General features: G+C 45.3%; 1 protein-coding gene across 1 annotated transcript; it reads right to left on the minus strand.

Annotated features, from left to right (window-relative positions):
* Positions 1-141: 141 nt before the first annotated feature.
* Positions 142-20,502, minus strand: LOC144169594 (acyl-coenzyme A thioesterase 9, mitochondrial-like). Its single transcript, XM_077698837.1, has 13 exons — positions 20,193-20,502; positions 19,731-19,843; positions 19,446-19,488; positions 17,358-17,539; positions 14,929-15,125; positions 13,246-13,319; positions 12,374-12,441; positions 8,336-8,447; positions 8,136-8,226; positions 7,494-7,579; positions 6,602-6,689; positions 5,061-5,217; positions 142-989 (listed from the first exon to the last, which is right to left on the minus strand). Exons 1-13 carry the CDS (start codon positions 20,204-20,206, stop codon positions 889-891), a joined length of 1,326 nt encoding a protein of 441 aa, XP_077554963.1. The 5' UTR covers positions 20,207-20,502; the 3' UTR covers positions 142-888.
* Positions 20,503-20,918: the final 416 nt, after the last annotated feature.

The raw sequence follows: 20,918 nt of genomic DNA on the forward strand, positions 1-20,918 counted from the left end.
ACAACGCTGCAAGGTGGCATTTGAAAAAAAATGTAAGACTCGTAACATATGGATGTGAATGCAAAGGTTCGTTTCTTGAGTAAAAAAAAAAAAACCAGTGCTAACACAGTAGGATGGAGGGACAGAGTGACAAATATGGTGTCCATTTCACTTCATCTTCATCTGCTAGTGCTATGCATCCTTTTACTCAAGGCAAACCACAGTTCCTTTCTTGTTTCTCCTTCAGCATCATCTTGTGCTCATTGGAACAGCTGGAGCACAGGTAGTGCCCAGCAAGCCTGTCCGACCCCAAGTTTTGGCCTCAAAAATGTGTTAGCCAGCTTCACCATAACATAGGCCAAGGAGTTTGTGGGAGTCGGAGTGGCACTGCTCATGCTTTTCTCGACACGCATACACACAAATGGCACCTGAAAACGCAGGAACAATTTTTTGAGACTCGATTGGCAGCCACCAATTTCAACCTTTGTAAGTTTTAATAGACAAAATTAGCGCAAAAACAAACGCAAGGAAACCAAGACACAACAAACGACATTATATTAAGTACGGAGAAAAAAGCAGCAAGGTTTTCTTGATATAAATAATTGCAGTATAAATGTACAGTAGTAATATATTAAATCTGGCTGTACAATGGATGCTAGTGACAATCCCTCCCTTCTCCCCGTGTTGAGCTTGAATTTGCCGTGAACGTTGCCAAACTAGGAAGCTGTGCAGTGCATTTGATCATACTTGGCTTCGACATAATCTTACTCTTGCAAAAAAAAAACAATGCACAGCTAGTAAAAGCATTCATAAGCATTGGTTTGAACATTGATTGCGGATTGTCACATGAGCACACTGCGTTATTTCCGAGGCGTGTCGTTCAGTGCTTGGCTGGTGCTGCTGTAGAGCCTAGGTGCTCAGGGTGGTTGCGCCTTGGCTTGCTCCAGCAGTAGACCGTTTGGACGTGGCAAGATCCAGGTACCGTCGCCCTTCAATGTACATCATGCTTTCTGTACAAAAAACAAAAACACAGCACAGAAATGTCACTTGTGAACTGTGCACAACAAACAAGGCCCACAGTTTACACCCAGCTGCTTATGTGTAAAGAAACGCCACCATCTGTGTGGCTTCACTGAAGGAGAAACCTAACGGCACATCAATGCACGATGGCAACTTTAATAGTGAATGCTGGCCATGATGACAAATTTTTGCTACAGTACAACCTCGATGTAACGTAGTCAGTAAAACTCGTAATCTCCTTCGTTACATTGAAATTTTAACCACGTGAACCGGTTCCTGCAAACAAAAATGTGGTGTGTATACACGGCTGGCACACTGTTTCTGTTTTTCGGAGCTTAATCGTCTATGCGAGCATCAGCGTGAACCACATGGGGCGTTTCATGCACGCAAAAACGTGCCTCGCGAGCCACAGGTGCGCTGACACAGCCGCGGAGACCACCGGCGCAATGTGGGTAGCTCCAGCGAGTGCTTCTAACCGCTCGCTGAAACGCAACACAAGGGGCAAACGAAGGTGTACATGTGGGAAAAAAAAAAAAAAAAAAGGTGATAATGTGGGCGAAAAGTGCACTGTAAAACATCATACGCGCCGCTTCGGAAGGCGCCCATTAAAAAAAAAAAAAGCGCTGCGGGAGCTACAATATGCAAGCTTGGCAAGAAGCACCGCTAAGTGTAGCTCCTCTTTCACACAAGACAAAAATTTACTCCATTCAATAATGAACAGCCTAGATGACCTTATAATCGCTTAGTTGTGCACACGTAAGGAGGAAAGCACCAATACATCTATCACCTCGCCGCTTACGCATCACCCTAAAAGAACAGTGAGATAGCAATGCACGCATACCACGCTGACTGCGCGCGTCGTGGCATTGCCAGCCTTGTGGCGACCTGCGTTTCATCCTGTGAGGCATGAAATTTTGGTCGCTACTTCCGGTCTAAAATAACGCGTTTCGGAAATCACGCGATGCAAGTAAGGTGCTTATTTTTGAGTAAAACAATAATATATACGAAGAAAACTTATACAACATCAAAGATGTTACAAAAATTACATTTAAATTGCAAGACTACAAAACACCTAACTAACTCAAGCCTTTTCATGGACAAGCGAGATATCACCACGAGACTGCGGTGATCATCCATTGCTTAATGCGATGTCGTCTGCTCCAGAGTTTCTTGTGTATGGTCTGCTCAACTCGGCTTCCAGAGGTACATACGTCACTCGTGAACAATGCTAATCAATGCACGTGAGCTGCGTTACCCATGAATGTTCTGGCATATATTTCCATGTGGGAAGAGGCAAGTACGAGTCGTCACCTTACCCTTTTTGCACTTCTACTCTGCCTAGACAATAATTTCTGAGTGGGAAACCAAAAAATCTACCGCCTTTTATCTGCACAAAGATGCCTAATTGGGGAAGCTAAGCCAATTAAGTTTTAATTGTGTGACCGCAGACGATCGGTACCTTTCAAATTCGTAAGGAATGATTGAAACTAAAAACAAAAAAAGAGTCCTTAAGCCTGCTTACGTCCTTCAATGAAGACGAAAGCCTGGCTTATTAGCAACTCCTTCACTGCTACATCATATTTGCGTATCTTTCTTCGCATTCGTTTCTTCGTCTTATGACGCGAATTACTTCGAGCGGCTTCTTCTCTACTACACCATGTTTGCGCCTCTTTCTTCCCTCTGCTGAGCCCAAGGACGTGGGATCGATCCTGGTTGTGATGGCTGCTTTTCTGATAAAGGCGAAAAGCGAAAACGCCCATGTGTCGAGATTTCAGCGCATGTTAAAGATCCCCCGGAGGTCAAAATTAATACGGAGCCCTCCACTACGGCGCGCCTCATAGTCCAGGAGTAGCTTCGGTGCTTTGAACCCCAAAATCAAACAATCAAATCCCTTTCTTCACTTTCGTTTCTCCACCTAGTGTGAATTACGTCTTTATATATCCAATGTTGCGTTTGCAGTTCACAATTTTGGGAATTTTGGGAAGCGGGTGCTTGAGTGCCTCGAAGCTCCCGATTCCTGTCCAATCCCTCTCGTAAGATCCTGCCCAATCCCTCTCGAACACCACCAACAACTTTTGTTCCACCGAGTTTGAGTAGCCCGTTCTCTAGCGGAGCGAGAGAGAAAGGATGAATGTCTTTTATGTCTCGTCCTAATTTGAGGACCCCATTGAACTAGAGAACTTTAGGCCCTTTGGCCTTAGGGGCGTATGGTTAAGCAACTAACGAAGCAGTGCAGGGGGATATGGGCTGGACTTCGTTTGAAGTTTGAGAAGCGCAGGGTAAAATATGTTTTGAGGGTAGGTTGAGAGCAATGGATCAACGTAGGTGGACAGCTAATGTTTTTAGGGTCATATACATGAAAAGCGTGGACACGCTGAGGCTGGGAAAGACTAGAACGCTAACGATGAAATATAAAAAGAACAGTGGTGAATCATAGACAGCCAAGGTAACCAGAAGAAGCAAGGCGTGCTCCTCAACATTTATTTTGAGCAAACAGCAAACAGTGGACATGGCATAATTGGTAAACCCAAAACATTCAAATCAACTGTGCCCTCTGGAATTGATCATATTTACTCTATTTTAAGCACCCCCTTTTTTCTACCATCGCGATACCGAAAGTGACGGGGGTGCTTAGATTCGAAAAACCTAAATCCCCCACCCCACGAGACGGGTGCAACGAATAATGTTTCATTTGATGAACATTCAAAAGAAAAATAAGTACAGACAGTGAACCCACCGATTACGTATGATACTCGGTCACCCTTGCAACTGCTCGAGTCAACTGTGCCGCTTAGGCCGTCGCTTTCAGTATCCCCCAGTACGTCGCCGTCTTTTCCGTTAATTTTTTAAAGTGCGAATGCACTTCTTAAGCGAGCCTGAAGCGTCCGCCGCCGTCCGCATAGCAACAGCTGTGGGTGCGGCGCTCCTCGTCTTCCTTGGCAACGGGGGGAGATGGGCGCGCGCTGCCTGGCCGCTGACATGGCACATACCCACGTGGGGGATTGGCCAGGAATCGGGCGTGAGAAGGGCTAATGCACCCGCTTAAAGGAGTACTGACACGAAATTTCAAAGCTGAGATCCGCTCTCGCAATCAAGTACAACGACAACACAAATAGGTGTCTGTGAATAAATGCATCTTTCTTTCTTTGTAGTTGTGTGTGTGTGTGTGTGATCTCTCTTTCGCGAACACTACCGAACCGCGCAAATTCAACTCGTGCATTCGCACTTTCACATTCTTCCCCTCGGGGAAATGCGGGGAATTTTTTTTTTAGTTGAAACTACATAACTGGTTTGGCCACAACGTCAACTCGCACCGGCTCCCACGCACCTGAAATCCACCTTGCGATGGTTGCTTAGAAAAGGGAGTGCTTAGACTCAATGCAAACTTTTTACCAAATTTTTTTTCCCGAAAGTAGGGGAGGGTGCTTAGAATAGCAAAAATACGGTATATTCAAGCTTCAGGGTGTGAAATTTCATTTGGTTACGTACGCTACCTACTCAACCCTCATAAATTCACCAAAAGATGTAACTGTGCATACCACAAGTTATGGCAGAGTTAAGGTGGCTGAGATAGCACGCCTGGGGGACCCTTGCGCGAACTTTGTCTGATTGGCGATCTGAAAGGGCGGTGGCTTCCACCTTAGTCAATGCCTTGTGCCGCCTCTGTCTACGTCACGTCATGGCACGATTTATTTTGAGCGCGAATTTCATAATGCCTTGCTTTTTTTTTTTTCTTTGTTGTGTATGATAATGTCCTGCATGCGTGCCTGAATTTGCGGCATTGTCAAAAAAGCTCAGTTGGAAGTTAGCACTTGTACCCATCACCTCTTTCTGTGCTTGTCCGTTTTTTTTTATTTCTTTTTTCTTTTTGCGCTACACAAAGTCATGGATCACCAATACCAACTAGCCCAAACCCAAACTCTGATAAGGGACACAGATTGCATGCACTTTCTTTCCAAATTTGGAATGGCGGATTGCGTCTGTTGGCAGCAGACTCAGTTTCATGCAGTAACACTTCAGCGAAGCAAAAAGCAGCTAAAACGCCACCCTAGTACACTTACCAGGGTAGGACCTCGGAACAACCCTGGGGGCGGGTTTGTCTCCATCAAGGTGAAAAGTGAAGTGGAAAACATTGGTGATTTCCTTGGTGCCTTCGACGGGCTTGATCACGGTGGCGTTCACACTCAGTTGCATGAAGTTGTCCCTCGTGTATACCACCTTTGCAAAACAGTAAACGTGTCGGCACCCCTCAGTTGGCGCACTAACTCTTCCAACAAGCTACGCAGGTAGAGCAGCTTACAATGAATTCATGCCTGTCGGTGTACTTTGGCGGTAACAGAAATGACTAACCACGTGTGCCAGCAGATTTCAAAGTCTCAACATTACCATTTTTGGTTATGTGACTCGACTCTACAAAGCGAATTGCAACTCCACGCAACTGGACTTCTCTTGGCATGCATTTTGTATGTAGCAAACAGCGGTCGGGTGGACACGCCAAGCGCCGTGGTGAAGCAGGTCTAATGTGAGGCTGCATGTCTAGTGCGATCCCGCGTAACAGAAGCTACTGTGATGATTTAGAAGTGTGCATGACCTATGAAGGTAATGACACCGCACAAAGTGGCTCAGTTACCACTTCGTGTTCAGCACGCCCACTACCAAAAAGCAACATTTAAGATGTTTCCTTAAAAGAGGTAAATTCTTGCTGATGGCAGTCTTTTATTTCCCGCATGGATAACACTGCCTGAAAGCAGATGGCAATCAAGGACTTTTGACAACACAGTTTGCATCAGTTAAACCTATCGAAGTGAAAGCACACCAATGTTGTCATATTCAAGGTGGCACGGATTTACAAAAAAATTAGGCAATTTGTCTACATTACACCACAATGTGGCAGTTCTTTCTTGTTCTGTCCAATGCTACTGCCACATTCACTTTGCCACTACCTGAAGTGTTGCATGTCTTGCAGCTAAGTACAGTGGCAATTATTTGAAATAATAATAATTATAAATTCACTCCCAATGCTGCAATTTTCAGCTGCAGCAGTCGATGTAACCACTATACTTCCTTTGCGCAGGTTACATCCATGTATCTGGCATCATCTTTACACTGCTGCACATTCTCTTGCGCAACGGCACACCACTCCACACCACTACTTCTATTATGTAGCAGCTTGCAGTTACGTGGGTGTTGACACACATCCACAGCTAGCTTCCTCTTTACCCCCTTAAACTTGGCTCATACTTTGCTCCGCCCCTGGTTACATGATGACAGTGTAGCTTCTTGGCGAATCCTGTGTCCACAAGTACGGCAATGAAGATAGGGGTTGTTTGATTGCCGACCCTATGCGAAGCCCCAGACCATCTATCATCTATCGACGCAAGGGTTCTCGTCTTTTCTCCTTCCTTTCCCTCCTCAAACCTGGCCCTTCCCCAACCCCTGGTCACGCAACACACTCGACCGATCCCGCTCTGGCGATTACAACGATGAAGGCCCATTTCACATCTTAGCCATTCCTGCTTTGACAAAGATGATGATGGTGCAGATTAGTTGATTACAGGCAATGCTAACCGAACACAAAATTGACCAGTCACTAGCACAGTACCTGCGCTTCGTAATGCAGTAGGGAGCCCAGCTCCACTGACCTCCTGAACCATATGTCGTCCGTGTGGTAAGCCTTGGGACGACGTCCGCTGTGGAACGAAAAACCGAAATTTTTCAGCTGCCTACAAGGTATGGCAGTCAATGCGAGTATGCTTAGACTGCTCAGTCAATTCATGATAATAGCAGCTTCACAAAAACGACCAAAATTTCAAATGCCAGCAAAATGTGGAATTTCAATGCTGGGTTAGTAGAAAGGCCTAAAATGCCAAAAATTTGGACACGACACGAATTGGGCCACCGTGACTGTGTGCAGTTATAGGAGCTGTCGAATGATGAATGGGACGATGCAACCTCTAGATGAGAACAAGTAGTCCAAATGGTGCACTGCAGTAATGAAACACTAGCTAAACACATATACAGTCATCTGCGTTTTACTAAAAACGTTTTGGTAGCATCTGATGAGCAAATAAAAAACGAATGTAACTTAACAGTGTAAAGTAATAATGTAATGCAACAGAAAATTAAGCTTTTTGGCATGAAAACCAGCTTTCTACATGGCAAGCGTTCTACAAACACAGTGCCCTGAAAACATTTTCTTGGACCGCTAGTTCGAATTTACTATACTGAACGCAGCACTGTCACTTTTGTTTGTCGCTTCTAACCACATACGTGCTGACGAATCGGACAAAACCAAGCACACAGGCTTCTCTGGATGGGGCAGTCCCAAGTCATTCCAAAACAGCGGCACACTTTCCCCTCATTTTCGTCTGGTCGCACCCACACCCATTCTTCAGTGTCTCTCCAGCATCAATGAATAATACGCCTGGCTGGCCAACTCCTTCATAAAGTCTGTAACCTCCTAAGGTGAACCCCCAGTGACACATGGCACTGACCTGAGGACGTAAGCTGTGGACCACGCCAGCTCGAAGGCAGTTCGCATCAGGAAGCCACCAAACACCTTGTTGTAGAGGTTCTCAAACTAGTCCCCCCAACAACAAAAACAGATGTTAGTATATCGACCGCAAAAACAAAAATAATTGAAAAAGTAAAATAGAAAAGAGAAGAGTTGAAACAATGATGCCAACCTCTTATTTGCGAGATAAAGCTCTTGCAGCAACGCACGCAAGATCTAAGGCATAATTATGTTTTTTCGTGATGGCACATGATGTATTGAAACAACGAGAAAAGCTGCTTTTTGTAGCTAACCTCGCAGCTTAGTTTGCCACTAATGTGGGCACTTCCTTCCGATTGGCTTAGTAACAATTGATGTCAATCAGTTTTACTCAAGTGGCAGAACTGGCTGCAGTAGAGATGTCATAAAAATGCAATGCTACGACAATGTACATAAATAAAAGAGATTGCACAACAGCTAGAAGAATCACTCCTGCAACCAGAATAAAGTTTAAGCGATGCAACAGATAAGCTGCCCTCCCGAACGGGGAGTCATCCACACTGAAATTTTTTTTACACCATTTGCTACTTTCACATGCAGGCTCCGTATACAAAAAAAATATATATGGACAGTAGACAAATACCTCAGGTTGGCAGATAATGACATTAGTAAGTTTCGCATCAGTCATCCAAATGCCGCCAGCAGGGCACTCGTCAGATCTCAGAATATACGTCCTTCAGAAGAGAGGGGGGGGGAAGAGAAAAGAGGCCAATTTACAATCGGCTACAAGGACATCTTTCTGTAACGAAGCGCTCAACTCTCAGCAATGCCTGGCTGGCTTACTTTGGATCAAAGTCTTCCAGAAAAAGCTTGTGCAATAGATCCCTTTCCTCTTGAGTTGGAGGCTGCTTGAAAATGCCCGTATCTTGAAATGCTTTTCTTCGGGCAATGCTGGCTGCAAAAGAAGTCACACACGCATTGCAAATGTAGGGTTAAACCGTTCTTTCCTTATACCGGAGCTGGTCCTACCATGCGCTACACAAAACTGCTTTTCCTCAAGTAGTTCGGAACTACTTAAACAAAAAAAAGGTGCTTCTGTAATTTTATCCGTACAAAAGGTACAGTCAAAATAAATACACCTGGGCCTGCACAGTTGCATGCTTTCACTACGACCGCATCACTGTGGTTACTCTCAAGCAAAACACAATTTGGTCAAGGCAAAAAATTACTTGCACTTTGTGCAAAAGCAATAGCAGTAACAAAATCCCAACTGCGCATTAAAATGCCCGCCTTTTTATTTTTATTCCTCTCCTGCTATTATAGCAAGACACGTGTCAGCCAATCCCTTCATTGTGCCATTTTTCTGATGCGTTTCCCAGCAAAAATGTTGCTCTAAAGTACGAAAGTCAAATGAGTGCCCCCTCGCGATGTCTTCCTTTGCTGAGACATGCATGAACTCTTGTTTGGTGCAAATACCCGCAAAGGAGTGCTAAAGAGTGGGCGAAACCGCTAGGAATATGCACATGTTTTTTTCATAAAGCAGTTGCTTGAGTAACAAAAACCATGCATTTGTTTTCCAAAGTATGTGTGCTATAAGCTGCAATGAGCATTGTATTTTGTAGTGCACAAGAAGTCACACGAAGTCACTTAGTTACACATTTATTTTTGGAATTTCAGGTGCATTGTAATATGATTAATGACAGAATCTGTGTTTTTTTAACAGCTGAAGGCATCCACGACTGATCGCGCATGCTGGCAAAGTCCTGCATCTCTGGTTGCAGCGTGATACACTTCACTTATTTCTGCACAAGTACAGCAACAATTCAGAAACATTGCGCCCCACGAAACAGCAAATTCCTTGCTGAAGTAATAAAGAATCAAAGAATGACATTTTAATTAAGAGGCATAAACATCTAGAACCCTGTGACAAAATGTCAGAAGCTCCCCTGTCAGCTTGAATGCCCTCGGCAGACTGCAAACATGCTGCAATGGAAACATGCTGCAATGGAAGCTGAAAGGAGTACTGACACCAATTTTTGGCGTTAATATTATTGCACAGTTCGCTTCCTTTACTCAACAGAATACCCTGGCTGAAATATGAGCAGCCTGCGACGCGAAGAACATACTTCAATTGAATCTCATTTATCGCGCCAACAGAACAGCACGCGGAGCGGCACTCAGCAAATGGACATCAGCGTGACACCCATAGATTTTCTTACAATATAACTAGAGGGGAAACTGGCGCTGCGATCGTACGCCTCAATGGGCGTGATGGGTAGTTCTGGATTCGGATTGGCGCTCGATGGCTCGTAGAACTTGCTATGGATTGCAGGCAGTTTCGTTTTCGTTTTGGATTTACATGAACGCATTTGCCTACGCGGGGTGTTGGGAGGAGTGATCAAAAATACGTTTCTCCTTGAACTGCATGCCTCGCGTGCACTGACGCCGCCCTGAGTGGAATGTTTTATAACCACAGTTGCGAATTGGGTCGGTTATCAATACATTGCCGCACAGCGAGCATGAAAACACAAATGACAGCGCTCTGTGCGGCGAAGTTGTCTGCTAATTAGGAGTTGCAGCGCTGCTATTCGGCAGAGCAATGTATTGTCAAAGCTGATGACGGTTGTGAATCGCTTGGAACAACCACACTTTTCGTGCCAATGCCGGCTTCTACGGTGTAGAGCAGCAGCACCGGCGGCTGATAGGAACGCAGCTTGATGGATGCCACTAATTCAGGCAAGAATAACTTCTCCAAAAGTAATCTGTTTCTTTTTTCTTATGAGCACAAAACTTCTCTTACTATTACAAACCACCAGCACCTAAACTTATACAATTAGTTTTTAAAGAAGTCCGCGTCCTGCTGTAGTTGGCGGAAAATAGCAAACCTTCTCTACAAACCTTTTCGACTCCGCGTCTGCTTTTTATTTAAACGCGCCGCTTTATTTTGTACAAAACCGGTTTTTCGTCACTAACTTTCTTGTTCGCCATGTAATTTGTAAACGGAGAACCGGGCAATAAGAGCTTTTTTGTCAAAAAGCACAATTTGCGCAGTCGTAAGCCCGTTTTGATCCTACGCAATCCGGTTCCAGAACTACCCATCATTCCCATTGAAGCGTACTAAGCGCCGCTGCAGTAAGCGCCACTAGCGCCAGTTTCCCCTCTAGTTATTTGTATGAAACTCTGTGGTGACACCATCCCGTGGTAGCCAAAAGAAGTGACGCACAAAGCGCTCTGAGCTCATCAAAAACTCGCGACGTCACTTCACGCGCGCAGCCCCGCGAGCGGCGAGCGGGCACCAACGCATTCACAAACGGGTGCACGTAGCCACAAATACAGGCATAATAACCGCTGCCCAGAAAAGCACTGTTGGCAAAAATGAAGTTCCACACACAGGAAAGGAAGCGATAATATAGCCCAGAATTGCAATAGAAGTCTCCATCAGGACTTTTACTGAAAGCGGTCATCGAATTTCCGCCACAATGGTACGCCTGGCACCTTCATGCAGCTCAGCCTTTCAGCTCTGGTGGCGGCGCGGTCGAAACAACGCCCCTGCCGGCCTTCAGTGTTTTGACGTCCGCACAAAGCGGTGAGTTCATGCCGGGATTCTGTCATACGCGACCTTTCGGGATGAATGCATGGGAATTTGAAACAAACGATTTTCAGGCCGTTCAATGTAATTAATTATCGTGCGGTGGAGTATTTAAAAGAATACTGACACGAAAATTTTATGTTACACTTTTATTGCTTTTATTGATGCTTAATGGTCTGCCAAACCCGTAACAGCACTTTAAATACTTCAGCGCGCGATAATTAATTACATTGAATGGCCTGAAAATCCTTTGCTTCAAATTTCCGCACTTTCATCCCAAAAGGCGCGTATGACAGAATCCCGGCATGACCTCACCGCTTTGTGCGGACGTCAAAACACTGCGGAGGCCGATGGGGGCGCTGTTTCGACTGCGCCGCCGCCGGAGCTGAACGGATGAGCTGCCTGCCTGAAGGTGCTAGGCTTACCATTGCGGCGGAAATTCGATGACCGCTTTCAATAAAAATCCTGATGGTGACTTCTATTGCGATTCCGGGCTATATTATCGCTTCCTTTCCCATGTGTGGAACTTTATTTTTGCCAACAGTGGCTTTCTGGGCAGCGGTTATGCCTGTATCTGTGGCTACGTGCACCCGTTTGTGAATGCGTCGGCGCCCGCTCGCCGCTCGCGGGGCCGCGCGTGTGAAGTGACGTCACACGAGTTTTTGACGAGCGCTGTCCGCGTCACTTCTTTTGGCTACCACGAGATGATGTCACGCTGATGTCCATTTGCTGATTGCCGCTTCATGTGCTGTTCCGTCAGTGCGATAAATGCGATCCAATTAAAGTGTGTTCTTCGCGTCGCAGGCCGCTCATATTTCAGCCAGGGTATTCTGTTGAGAGTAAGGAAGGGAACTGTGCAATAATATTAACGCCGAAAATTGGTGTCAGTACTCCATTAAAGTGCCGTTTCCGGTTCGCAAGACCATTAAGCATCGATAAAAGCACTGTGCAAGCAAGAACAACAGTTCAAAGCTGGCACCACTTATGTGCCTGCAGTTTTCGACGAAAACACACTCATGAATGGCGACAGGTCATTGCTGTACATGGTGTAAATACTGAGTCCAACGGCCCCAGCCTGCCAACAAATTTCATGTATTGTGCTTGTCATTTACAAAACTGACTACTATACACCAATGATTAAAATATGCATGTAGAGCAACAAAAGCGCAAGAGGAAAATCAGCATCCAATCAAACAACCAGCAGCTAACTGATCAGTGTGGGCAATAGTCTGTGCCTGTTAAGACACTTAGAAAGTGCCTAGACACGTGAAGAACTGTTTGAGCTACCTTACCTGCGCCTTCATCAAAAATGGCTTGCTCTTCTTCATTCCTTGGCTCCAGCTTGTTTACAACAACGGTGCTGAAAAAAGTAAGAAAAGAAGCAGGTGGCTGCAATGAGAGCACACAGTCATAATCCTGACACAATGTACTAGCCCTTGTACTGACGTGAATGCACAATGGCTGCGAGCAAGAGAATCAAGAAGCATTGCTACTTGTGTGCGCTTCAGTAAGTAATTCGTCACCTTCTCTCCAAATCATTTCCCAGTGACACTGGGACAACCATCTAACCAGCTCACGAGGATTTGCTTCAGCTGGTCTCCCGAACACAGCTGGCTGCATGTGATTAAGGCATCCTGGACTAAGGATGTTGCTCATCACGCAAGCACACAACTCAACTACCCTCTATTTTACTCCTTGAATAAACATTAATTTCTCCTGCTCCTACTTGTTTCCTTTTATTATACCTAGTGGGTATCGAACCAGTGCAATTTTAAGAAGTTGTACATACAGAGATTACTGCAAATACAGCAATAACCAGGTAGATTTATGCTGAATTGGGCTTTGTCCTTGCAAGGAATCAAGCTTTAATGGTGTGTAATCAAGTTGGCAGCACAGTAAAGTTTACAATGAACGCTCCAAAGGAAATTTCCCAGCACGAACTGTTTCCATCCTGGCTGCACAGCACCTCCCATACTACCCCCCCCCCCCCCCCCCTCAACTTTTTTTTTTTTTTTAAGTACTTGCAAAGGGTGATTTGCCCACATTCCAGGTTTGTGCATGCCTTGTTTAGAATGTGACACTACTATTATGACAAAATTAAACTTCCTACACTTTTTCAACTCTCCCCAAATGTCCCTCAGAGCACCAAAACAATGAGACTCACTTTGACGAATTAGCTTGCATGGCAACCATCACAAACTTTGCCGACAGCATATGCTTGGCCTTTTCAGGGAGCAGCTGCAACAACACGAAATAGGAGAAAGTGGGCTCTACAAGACCCCTTGCAAATCTCTGATGTTACAAAGATGTGGTTTGATTATATAAACCAGTATATTCTGTACAATGGCTGACAATAAAATATATCAGCAGCATTCTTCAACACAGGCAGGCATCATCAATGTGGATGTATCCAGAAACAAAAATTACAAACGAAAATGAACATAACGACCTGTGGCAGCAAGTGGAAGTGGCATTTTGTCATAGATGGCTTAGCAAAACCAACACTACTTTTATGTACCGACGTCCGCAACAATACTTGTCAGTTTTTTGTCTTGATTAGTTAGAAATTTAACCCTTTTAATGGCAATAGATAATAACATACAATTTAAGTTCTAAAGACCATAATAAAGGCAAAATATTGGCATTACTGATGCAGCATATTTTCTAGCTCTAAAAAAGTGTGAAACACATCAATGGATGTTTTTACAGTAAAGAGATATAATAGCTGCACTGCTGTTTTGAATATAGGTACCTAAAAGACAACACAGAACCATCTTTTGTTCGAAACATTGGACAGTTGCCTCGCTACAATTTTGTTCAATGAGAAACATTGCTGCCACCATTACGGAATTAGAGTTAGAAGGGTTCATTTCAAATTATTTTCTTACTGCGCCATTATACGATGTGGCTAACACCTGTGATTCACTTTGGGAATGGCCAAAATAGCAAGTCAGTACAGTGACTAGGTGCCGATATGAGAAACTGGAAGTTTAGAAACGCTCATCAAACCTAGCAAAACATAGCAGGGCACTCCACCATTTAATAACCCTACAGCCTTATCGACATAGCCCGAGGCCTTGTTCTAGCTTAGGATGATGGAGGTGACTAGAATTGGATGACCTGAGCTCACATCCTCACAAGCTCACAAAATGGGGGGCGTGATATGTCTGTTATTCCTTCAAATTCACAAGTTATCACACTGTTGTGAGAGCCACTCAAGAGACAATGCAGCAACACCACAGCTCATGCAGTTACTCATAGCATTTGCCTCTGATTCGTGTGGATCTCCCTGTTGTTATTTTTCTGTCGGCATTTCATTGCCCTATCATCACAAAATACTGTAGTATTTTATTAGAAACAGTATGACCGCCATTATCAGTTCCTCAGTACTATAGTGTTTAAGTATACGTACTTCAATAATCAAATGTCAGCCAATCAAGCAACGTAGCCACATCATATGTGACGTCATGCACGTAGGAAAGTAGATGGTGAATTTCCACCATTTGTTTTCTTTTCCTTAGTGTATAAATTTACTTGACTGAAGCTTGCAGCAAAACTGACACAATTGTTATGCCAACGAGGGAATCCTTCAATTGGATCAGAGCTGTATCTATGTTGTCCTCATGGTCCCTTTAAAACGTCCAGCAGACAAAGCAGCACTCTGAAACGCGAACACCATTGAAAGCAGTAGTATAACCCCTCAAACGAAGGTCTGCCAATGGTACCACTGCCAAGGCCTAATTCCCCATCTAAAAAAATCTCTCTTCCCCTCTTGCTCTATATCCTCTCTCAGTATGATACTAATCCGGAAGTAGTCACGCTGCGAAGTGGGAGGAGTGCCACCTACGGCCAGGAGCTCCATGGTGACCTCCATGGAGGTCCTGCCCACCCAGGAGACGTGGCCGCGCAGTTTGAGGTCATGCTTGAGCCGGACCTCCACGTCCTCGCTGTGGATGCTGTCCACCAGGGCCGTCACTATGTTGACCGGCGTGGGCAACCCAAAGCTCAGGTTCGGGTACTGCAAGTGCCTGTAGCACAGCCACACTGCGAGGCCAGACGAGGTAGGAGAGAGAAAGAGAGATGTCAGAGCCAACTACTGACCGGATCGTACCACATGCATGTACTGAATGTACAGTCATGGACAAACGAAATGGGAACAACAAAATATGAACCAGAACACGCAAAACTGAAGAATAATGTTCGTTGAGGCCCAATAATGGCGCACTATTGGTATATTTGGAAAGCCACATTTCCGAACTTTGTATTTGTAACTAAGCCACGCGTCCTTTTGACTTGCATGGAAAGAAATTGCGCTATTTGTGTGTTCTTGTTGATATTGTGTTTTCGCGTTTCATTTGTCCATGATGGTACGCCAGGAAAACATGACGTACATTTGTACATTATCTGCGTATGGAGAAATTTTGTCTTATAGTGAGCTACACATCGCATACCAAGATGAAATTCTCCATTCTACGACAAAATGTATAACGGCAGCATGCATAAGTGAGATTCACAAGAAACTGGTGCAGCTGCATACCCCTCAGTTGTACTCATTGTTTTTTCCTCTTTTCTGCTATGCAAAGACGAAGTGTATATCCAGCGGGGTAAAATCGTGGAGGAGGGATCTCACTATATGCATTCATATACTATAAACATTTTTCACAAGAAAAGTGTACATTACCAGGGGTGGAAGTGCTGCACCATTTGCTCCACACACTGCCAATCTGCTTTTAGTGTGCTATACTGCTCCAAAAGCCAGTATTGCGCTGAAACTGCCCCTAAGCGGTGCTGCAAAATCTGAGGCAACTGTGAGATGATGTTCAGTGCCAGATGCATTGCGCAGGGAGCAGTAGAGACTCATTTGTTGAGCTCCCATTCATGACATGGCGTGCTCCGGAAGACTCCTTGAAGGACTAACTCTCTTGCTCATCACAATTTCCTGGTCTCCCAGTGGCGGTGCGGCTTCACAAGACTTGGGAGTGAATTTGGGACGTGGGCAATGCGCGAACTTTTGCCCCTAAATGCAGCTTCACTGCACAGCTCACTGTGCGGCGAAGCTGCGTTTACCCTGGCACAAGTGAGAGGTTTGATTCTGTTAAGTTAGCTAGCAGCTATCCTCAAGTAGTAAGCTCTGTAGGTCGGCCTTAGGTACAGCACTGCTTTGTTTAGTTGGGGGGGGGGAAGGGGGGGGTCCGTGCACCCTCCCTCCTGTAAGCCCGCTGTTTACCTTTGGAAAAAAAGTTAATAAACACTGGTGCATTCATTACTTGGGTAAATACAACGCAGTTGTGCATTATTTTTTACGTAGATAAAAGTGTGCAATATGCTAGGGTATTTTAATTTTCTTTTCTGTTTTATAAACATCAACATTTACTTTTAATTTCTCCATGGTCTAGCCTGGTTTAGCTATGCAACCGATCAAATTAGCTTGTTGCATCTTAATTTCTTTTTCTCTCAATTTCTTTCTCTCCTAGTTTGTCTCGAGTTTGTTTTTTCTTTTGCTTTTGTCTAGTCTTGTCATTCAGTGTAGAATTAATTGATTGATTGTAGGGTTTAACGCGCCGACGCAACGCAGGCGATGAGGCGCGCCGTAGTGGAGGGCTTCGGATTAATTTTGACCACCTGGGGATCTTTAACGTGCGCCGAAATCTCGTACACACGGGCGTTTTTGCTTTTCGCCTCCATCAGAAAAGCGGCCGCCGCGGCCGGGAATCGAACCCGCGACCTTGTGCTCAGCAGCGCAACGCCTTAGCCACTGAGCCACCGCGGCGGGTCAGTGTAGAATTAAAATGAAGCTAATCTTTCAACAGCTTAGATGCAAAGGGGACCATTTTGCCTATCTCTGGCCTTCTCTGGGTTGTTTCTCATGACAGTGACGATGTTGTAATATCACGAACATTTATTTTTCATTTGTCTAAAGTCTAGTTGAATGTAGCTTTTCAAAGCCTTGATTTACTCTATTTTCTCTTATTTACTGCTCTGCAAGCTGTTACATTTTAATTATATAGGAAGGTATATTTTCTAACTCAACGATTTGAATTCTTTTTTGTGTTTACGAGAAATAAATAATGGCGAATAAATGAAGTTTGATTTGCACTGCTCCAAAACTCATCTTTTGGTGCTGCAAAGCTGCTCGAAAACTCCCTTTTATTGCTCCAAAGCTGCTCTAAAGCAGCATTACTTCTGCTCCCTGAGCTGCTCCAAAAGGCTCAAGCCCGCTTCCACCCCTGCACCATGTTCTGTGACAGAAAAGTGCTGATACGAAGAATGCCTTGCCTGCGAACTCGTCCATGTCCTCGAGGATGCGGCCAAAGCGGACAAAGCCCATGCTCGTGCTGTGGCTCTTCTGGATGGCTGGGGAGCTGCCCACGGGGATGATGCACTCGTCGTAGCTGTCCAGCATGCAGCGGCTAGGGATCTCGTCCTGGCTCTGGGGCAGCTTCTGGCGGGCAGAGCTCCTGCCGGTGTTGTGCGAGAACAACACAGCGGTCCAGCGTTTCTACACAGGCACCACAGCACTGTCACAGAACACCTCCTAGGTTAAAATGATGCCTTCTTAATTAAAGCACGATTATACTGGTGCTGCAGAGCTTTGAACAGGCACAACCCGGGTGTATGAAGACCAGCGCAATGGAAAAGAATGGAAAGGAAAGAAAAAAGGGAGTTTGCAGAAAGGTATTCAACGTGCATAGAGGTGGAAGGTGAAGGAAAAGGAGCTATGCCTTCATTTCTTGCACACTCTTCTGGCTGAAAGTTTTAAACCACCACTTGCCCACTGGTGCTACCCAGACTATATTTTTGAGGGTATAAACACTTCTGTTACATACACGATTTAAAATTACCCCTGGCAGAGAGGAAACACAGTGTGCTTAGAAACACCCACTGAAACAACACCCGAAGAAGCATTGGCATGCACGGTAACTGTGCCTACGTAGGCCCATGATGTAGCGTCTTGCGTTATGTACGAGTAAGAAAAATGCTAAGACGTGCCTCCCTCCCCTTTGCCCGAACAGGATAGCATTGTCCTGTAATCAACACTTCAGTGCACAAGCCCTCCATCACCCCCTCTCTCCCCACGCAGTCTGTGCTTGCTTACTACTGAGTACAACAGTGTAAGAACTGTTCTATTGGAACTAACCAATTACGAGCACACTGCACAAATATCGGGCCTTGCATGCAACTTTACTTGGGCACCTGTACGTGCCTCTGTCTCAAGAGAAAGACAGGTGATTTGTTTTCAAATCACACTCATGAGGCAAGTGACAAAGGGTTTCATTAATTCACCAGTCATCTGTCTGTTCACACATGTCTGTACACCATAGCATATGTCAGAATGACTTGCTCACTAGTGAGTGGGCATGTGTAGACTCCAAGGGGCCTCTGAAGGCATTTCAGGGATCCACAAAAACGTTTACTGTTGAACCTCAGTGGCAATATTAAATGTCAGATCTGCTAGTAACACCTGCACACACTTCAAGGTTCTCCACAAGGCACGCATTCGTAAGGTGGCTTTTCTGCATTGCAGCTTAGCCTAGCAGAAGATGAGCATAAAGATATAACAGTGAACAAGAATACTTGTTGCGACAAGAGTGCAATGCTTAGACAACACGTCACGTCAGCAGACCCCCTCCCCCTTTGTGGTACCCTACAACTTCTTCCTGCCCGCAAGGCGCCCCAACACATCAGTGGTCAAGAAAACTGCACTAAACTACTGGCTTCCCTCCCACTAGTGCTTTCACAGTGGATGGTTGACTAAAAGTATGTGGTTGACTCTGCCTGTGCCACCGATGCATGATGTTGATCTTTAGTTTTATTCCTAGCAGGAGCTATTAACATGCTTTCATATTCTCCAAACTGCATGCATAAATCTGCGTCGCACAGGCAAGGTGGTGTGGTTAAAGCAACCTTCGTCTAATAGCATTTGCATACCTAGCATTGCCAAGATACCGTAAAAAGTTGCCGTAAACTTCACACACCTGTAAAACAACAAATAGTTTTGGAGTAGTTGCGATACTAGTATATAAAGGCCCAAAATCCCACACAGGATAGGTTCATTATGTGCGTCATTAGTATTGAAGGAAGAACAGGCAAGGAGAAAAAGTTGCTGCACTTAATTAGCACGCTCACAAACAGTGCATTATTCTGCTGTCAGGGACACAGAATATGAAGCAAAGTGCCAAAGCAGTGAAAACCTATAGTAGATGTGGCAAGTTTGGTGCAGTTACATGGCTAAGGAGGTTTGCATCCATGTTTCCACGACAAAGCAAGACACAAGGGCAGGGAAGCTTGTAAGTACGGCAGCCATGCAAAAGCATTGGCAACCATATTTTACCGTGTGAAAATAATTGACAGATGTCAACTCACACATCACTGACATGGCCGACATGACTTTTCAGAGCTTCCGCCACTGAAAAATAAGGAACAAAAATAGGTCTGAGAATACAGCCTTTTTAATCGTGCTGATTTTAAAGAACATTAACATTCGTATGAGACTATGTTCAAACTTGATATTGAATGCGTAAAACATAAATTTGATTAAACAGAAACTCGTGAAAAAATTCTGGATTCTGGCACAAATTTGGTCAAGCCTGCCATTAATCAGCCAATAAATTGTAAACGAACATGAGCTGATGGAGCTGGTCGACTCACCTTCGGGGATCGTTTTGATGGTCATGGGCGGCTCGCATGTTATGATGTTCCGCAGCGACCAAATGCTCGCAGGCTTGTGGCGACTCATTTGCACCAACAGCACAGCTAGCGTCCTGCATTGGTTGAGCGGTCAAAGCATCTCTACTTTAATGTAGTGTTTCCTGCGTTGTTTCTGTGAGCATGTGACAAATATCAAGCATGCGCGAACAGTTCAATTTCATGTTAATCGACTTCTGCGCGCGTAATATGTTGGTCGCTTTACTGCGGCCGGTTTCGCGTTCATTTTGGGAAATTTCTCGTCCCGCTATATTTCTTTTTCTTTTTGAGCAAGCAGAGTCACTGCAAAAATGTAGAAGTTATCATTGATAGTGAATGACTGCATGAAGTCCGGCACTACATAGAAGGCAACCAAAACCTGTGTGCCGAATGCAAACGAAAGCAAGGTCGTAGAGTAATACCAACCTGTTTAGAGCCATCGCGTAAACCTACGGAAGGGATCTCGCCGAACAAGGGACCAAGTGCAGAGGTGCGTATGTTCGCGCGAGCAGAGCGGGCGAGCACTTTCACTTCACCACTCGACCCCGTACAATTGTCGCAATAGCCTTCATCGTCCATAAAACGCCCTCATTACTTGCGCCTTCTGATGTTTCGCAATCTCTCAGAGGTGCCAACAGAATCCTAAAAACGGCGAGCAATGAAGTCTACATACGTTACGACGGGTGTGGCACCTCACGCACGCGGAATTCGCGACTATTTCTTACCACTGCACCTACAAGCCAACAGCCAACAGCAGCTCCATTCGATTCAGAAGGGGTGCACGGCAACGTTGCAGAGAAAGTTCTGTGGTGCCGGTGCAGTGCAGCAGCGTGGTTCCGCGGTGCCGTGCATCACGGCTGCACCGTCAGCAGCGCCCCTGCGTGTTCACAATCGAGCGAGGTGCAGGCATAGTCGTCTGCTAATCATCATCGCCTGTCGTCCTCTACAACTGGATGTTTACGGCCATCTGGGTTGCGTCGTACGCATCAGCGGCGACGCTAAGTTCGTCCCGCGTATCTTCGAGCTCGACGGACATTTTCACGCGGTCGCCGCAACCGCCGGTAGCCGCCTGCCAACCCGCAACGCCCCATCGCTCACGGCACCGAATCGCTGCACCTCCTCCGTAGCAGGTGCAGCGATTCTCTGCACCGC

The sequence above is a fragment of the Haemaphysalis longicornis genome, unplaced genomic scaffold, assembly GCF_048455015.1.
Source record: "Haemaphysalis longicornis isolate Haplotype H1 unplaced genomic scaffold, Haemaphysalis longicornis Haplotype H1 scaffold_2, whole genome shotgun sequence".
Taxonomy (NCBI): domain Eukaryota; kingdom Metazoa; phylum Arthropoda; class Arachnida; order Ixodida; family Ixodidae; genus Haemaphysalis; species Haemaphysalis longicornis.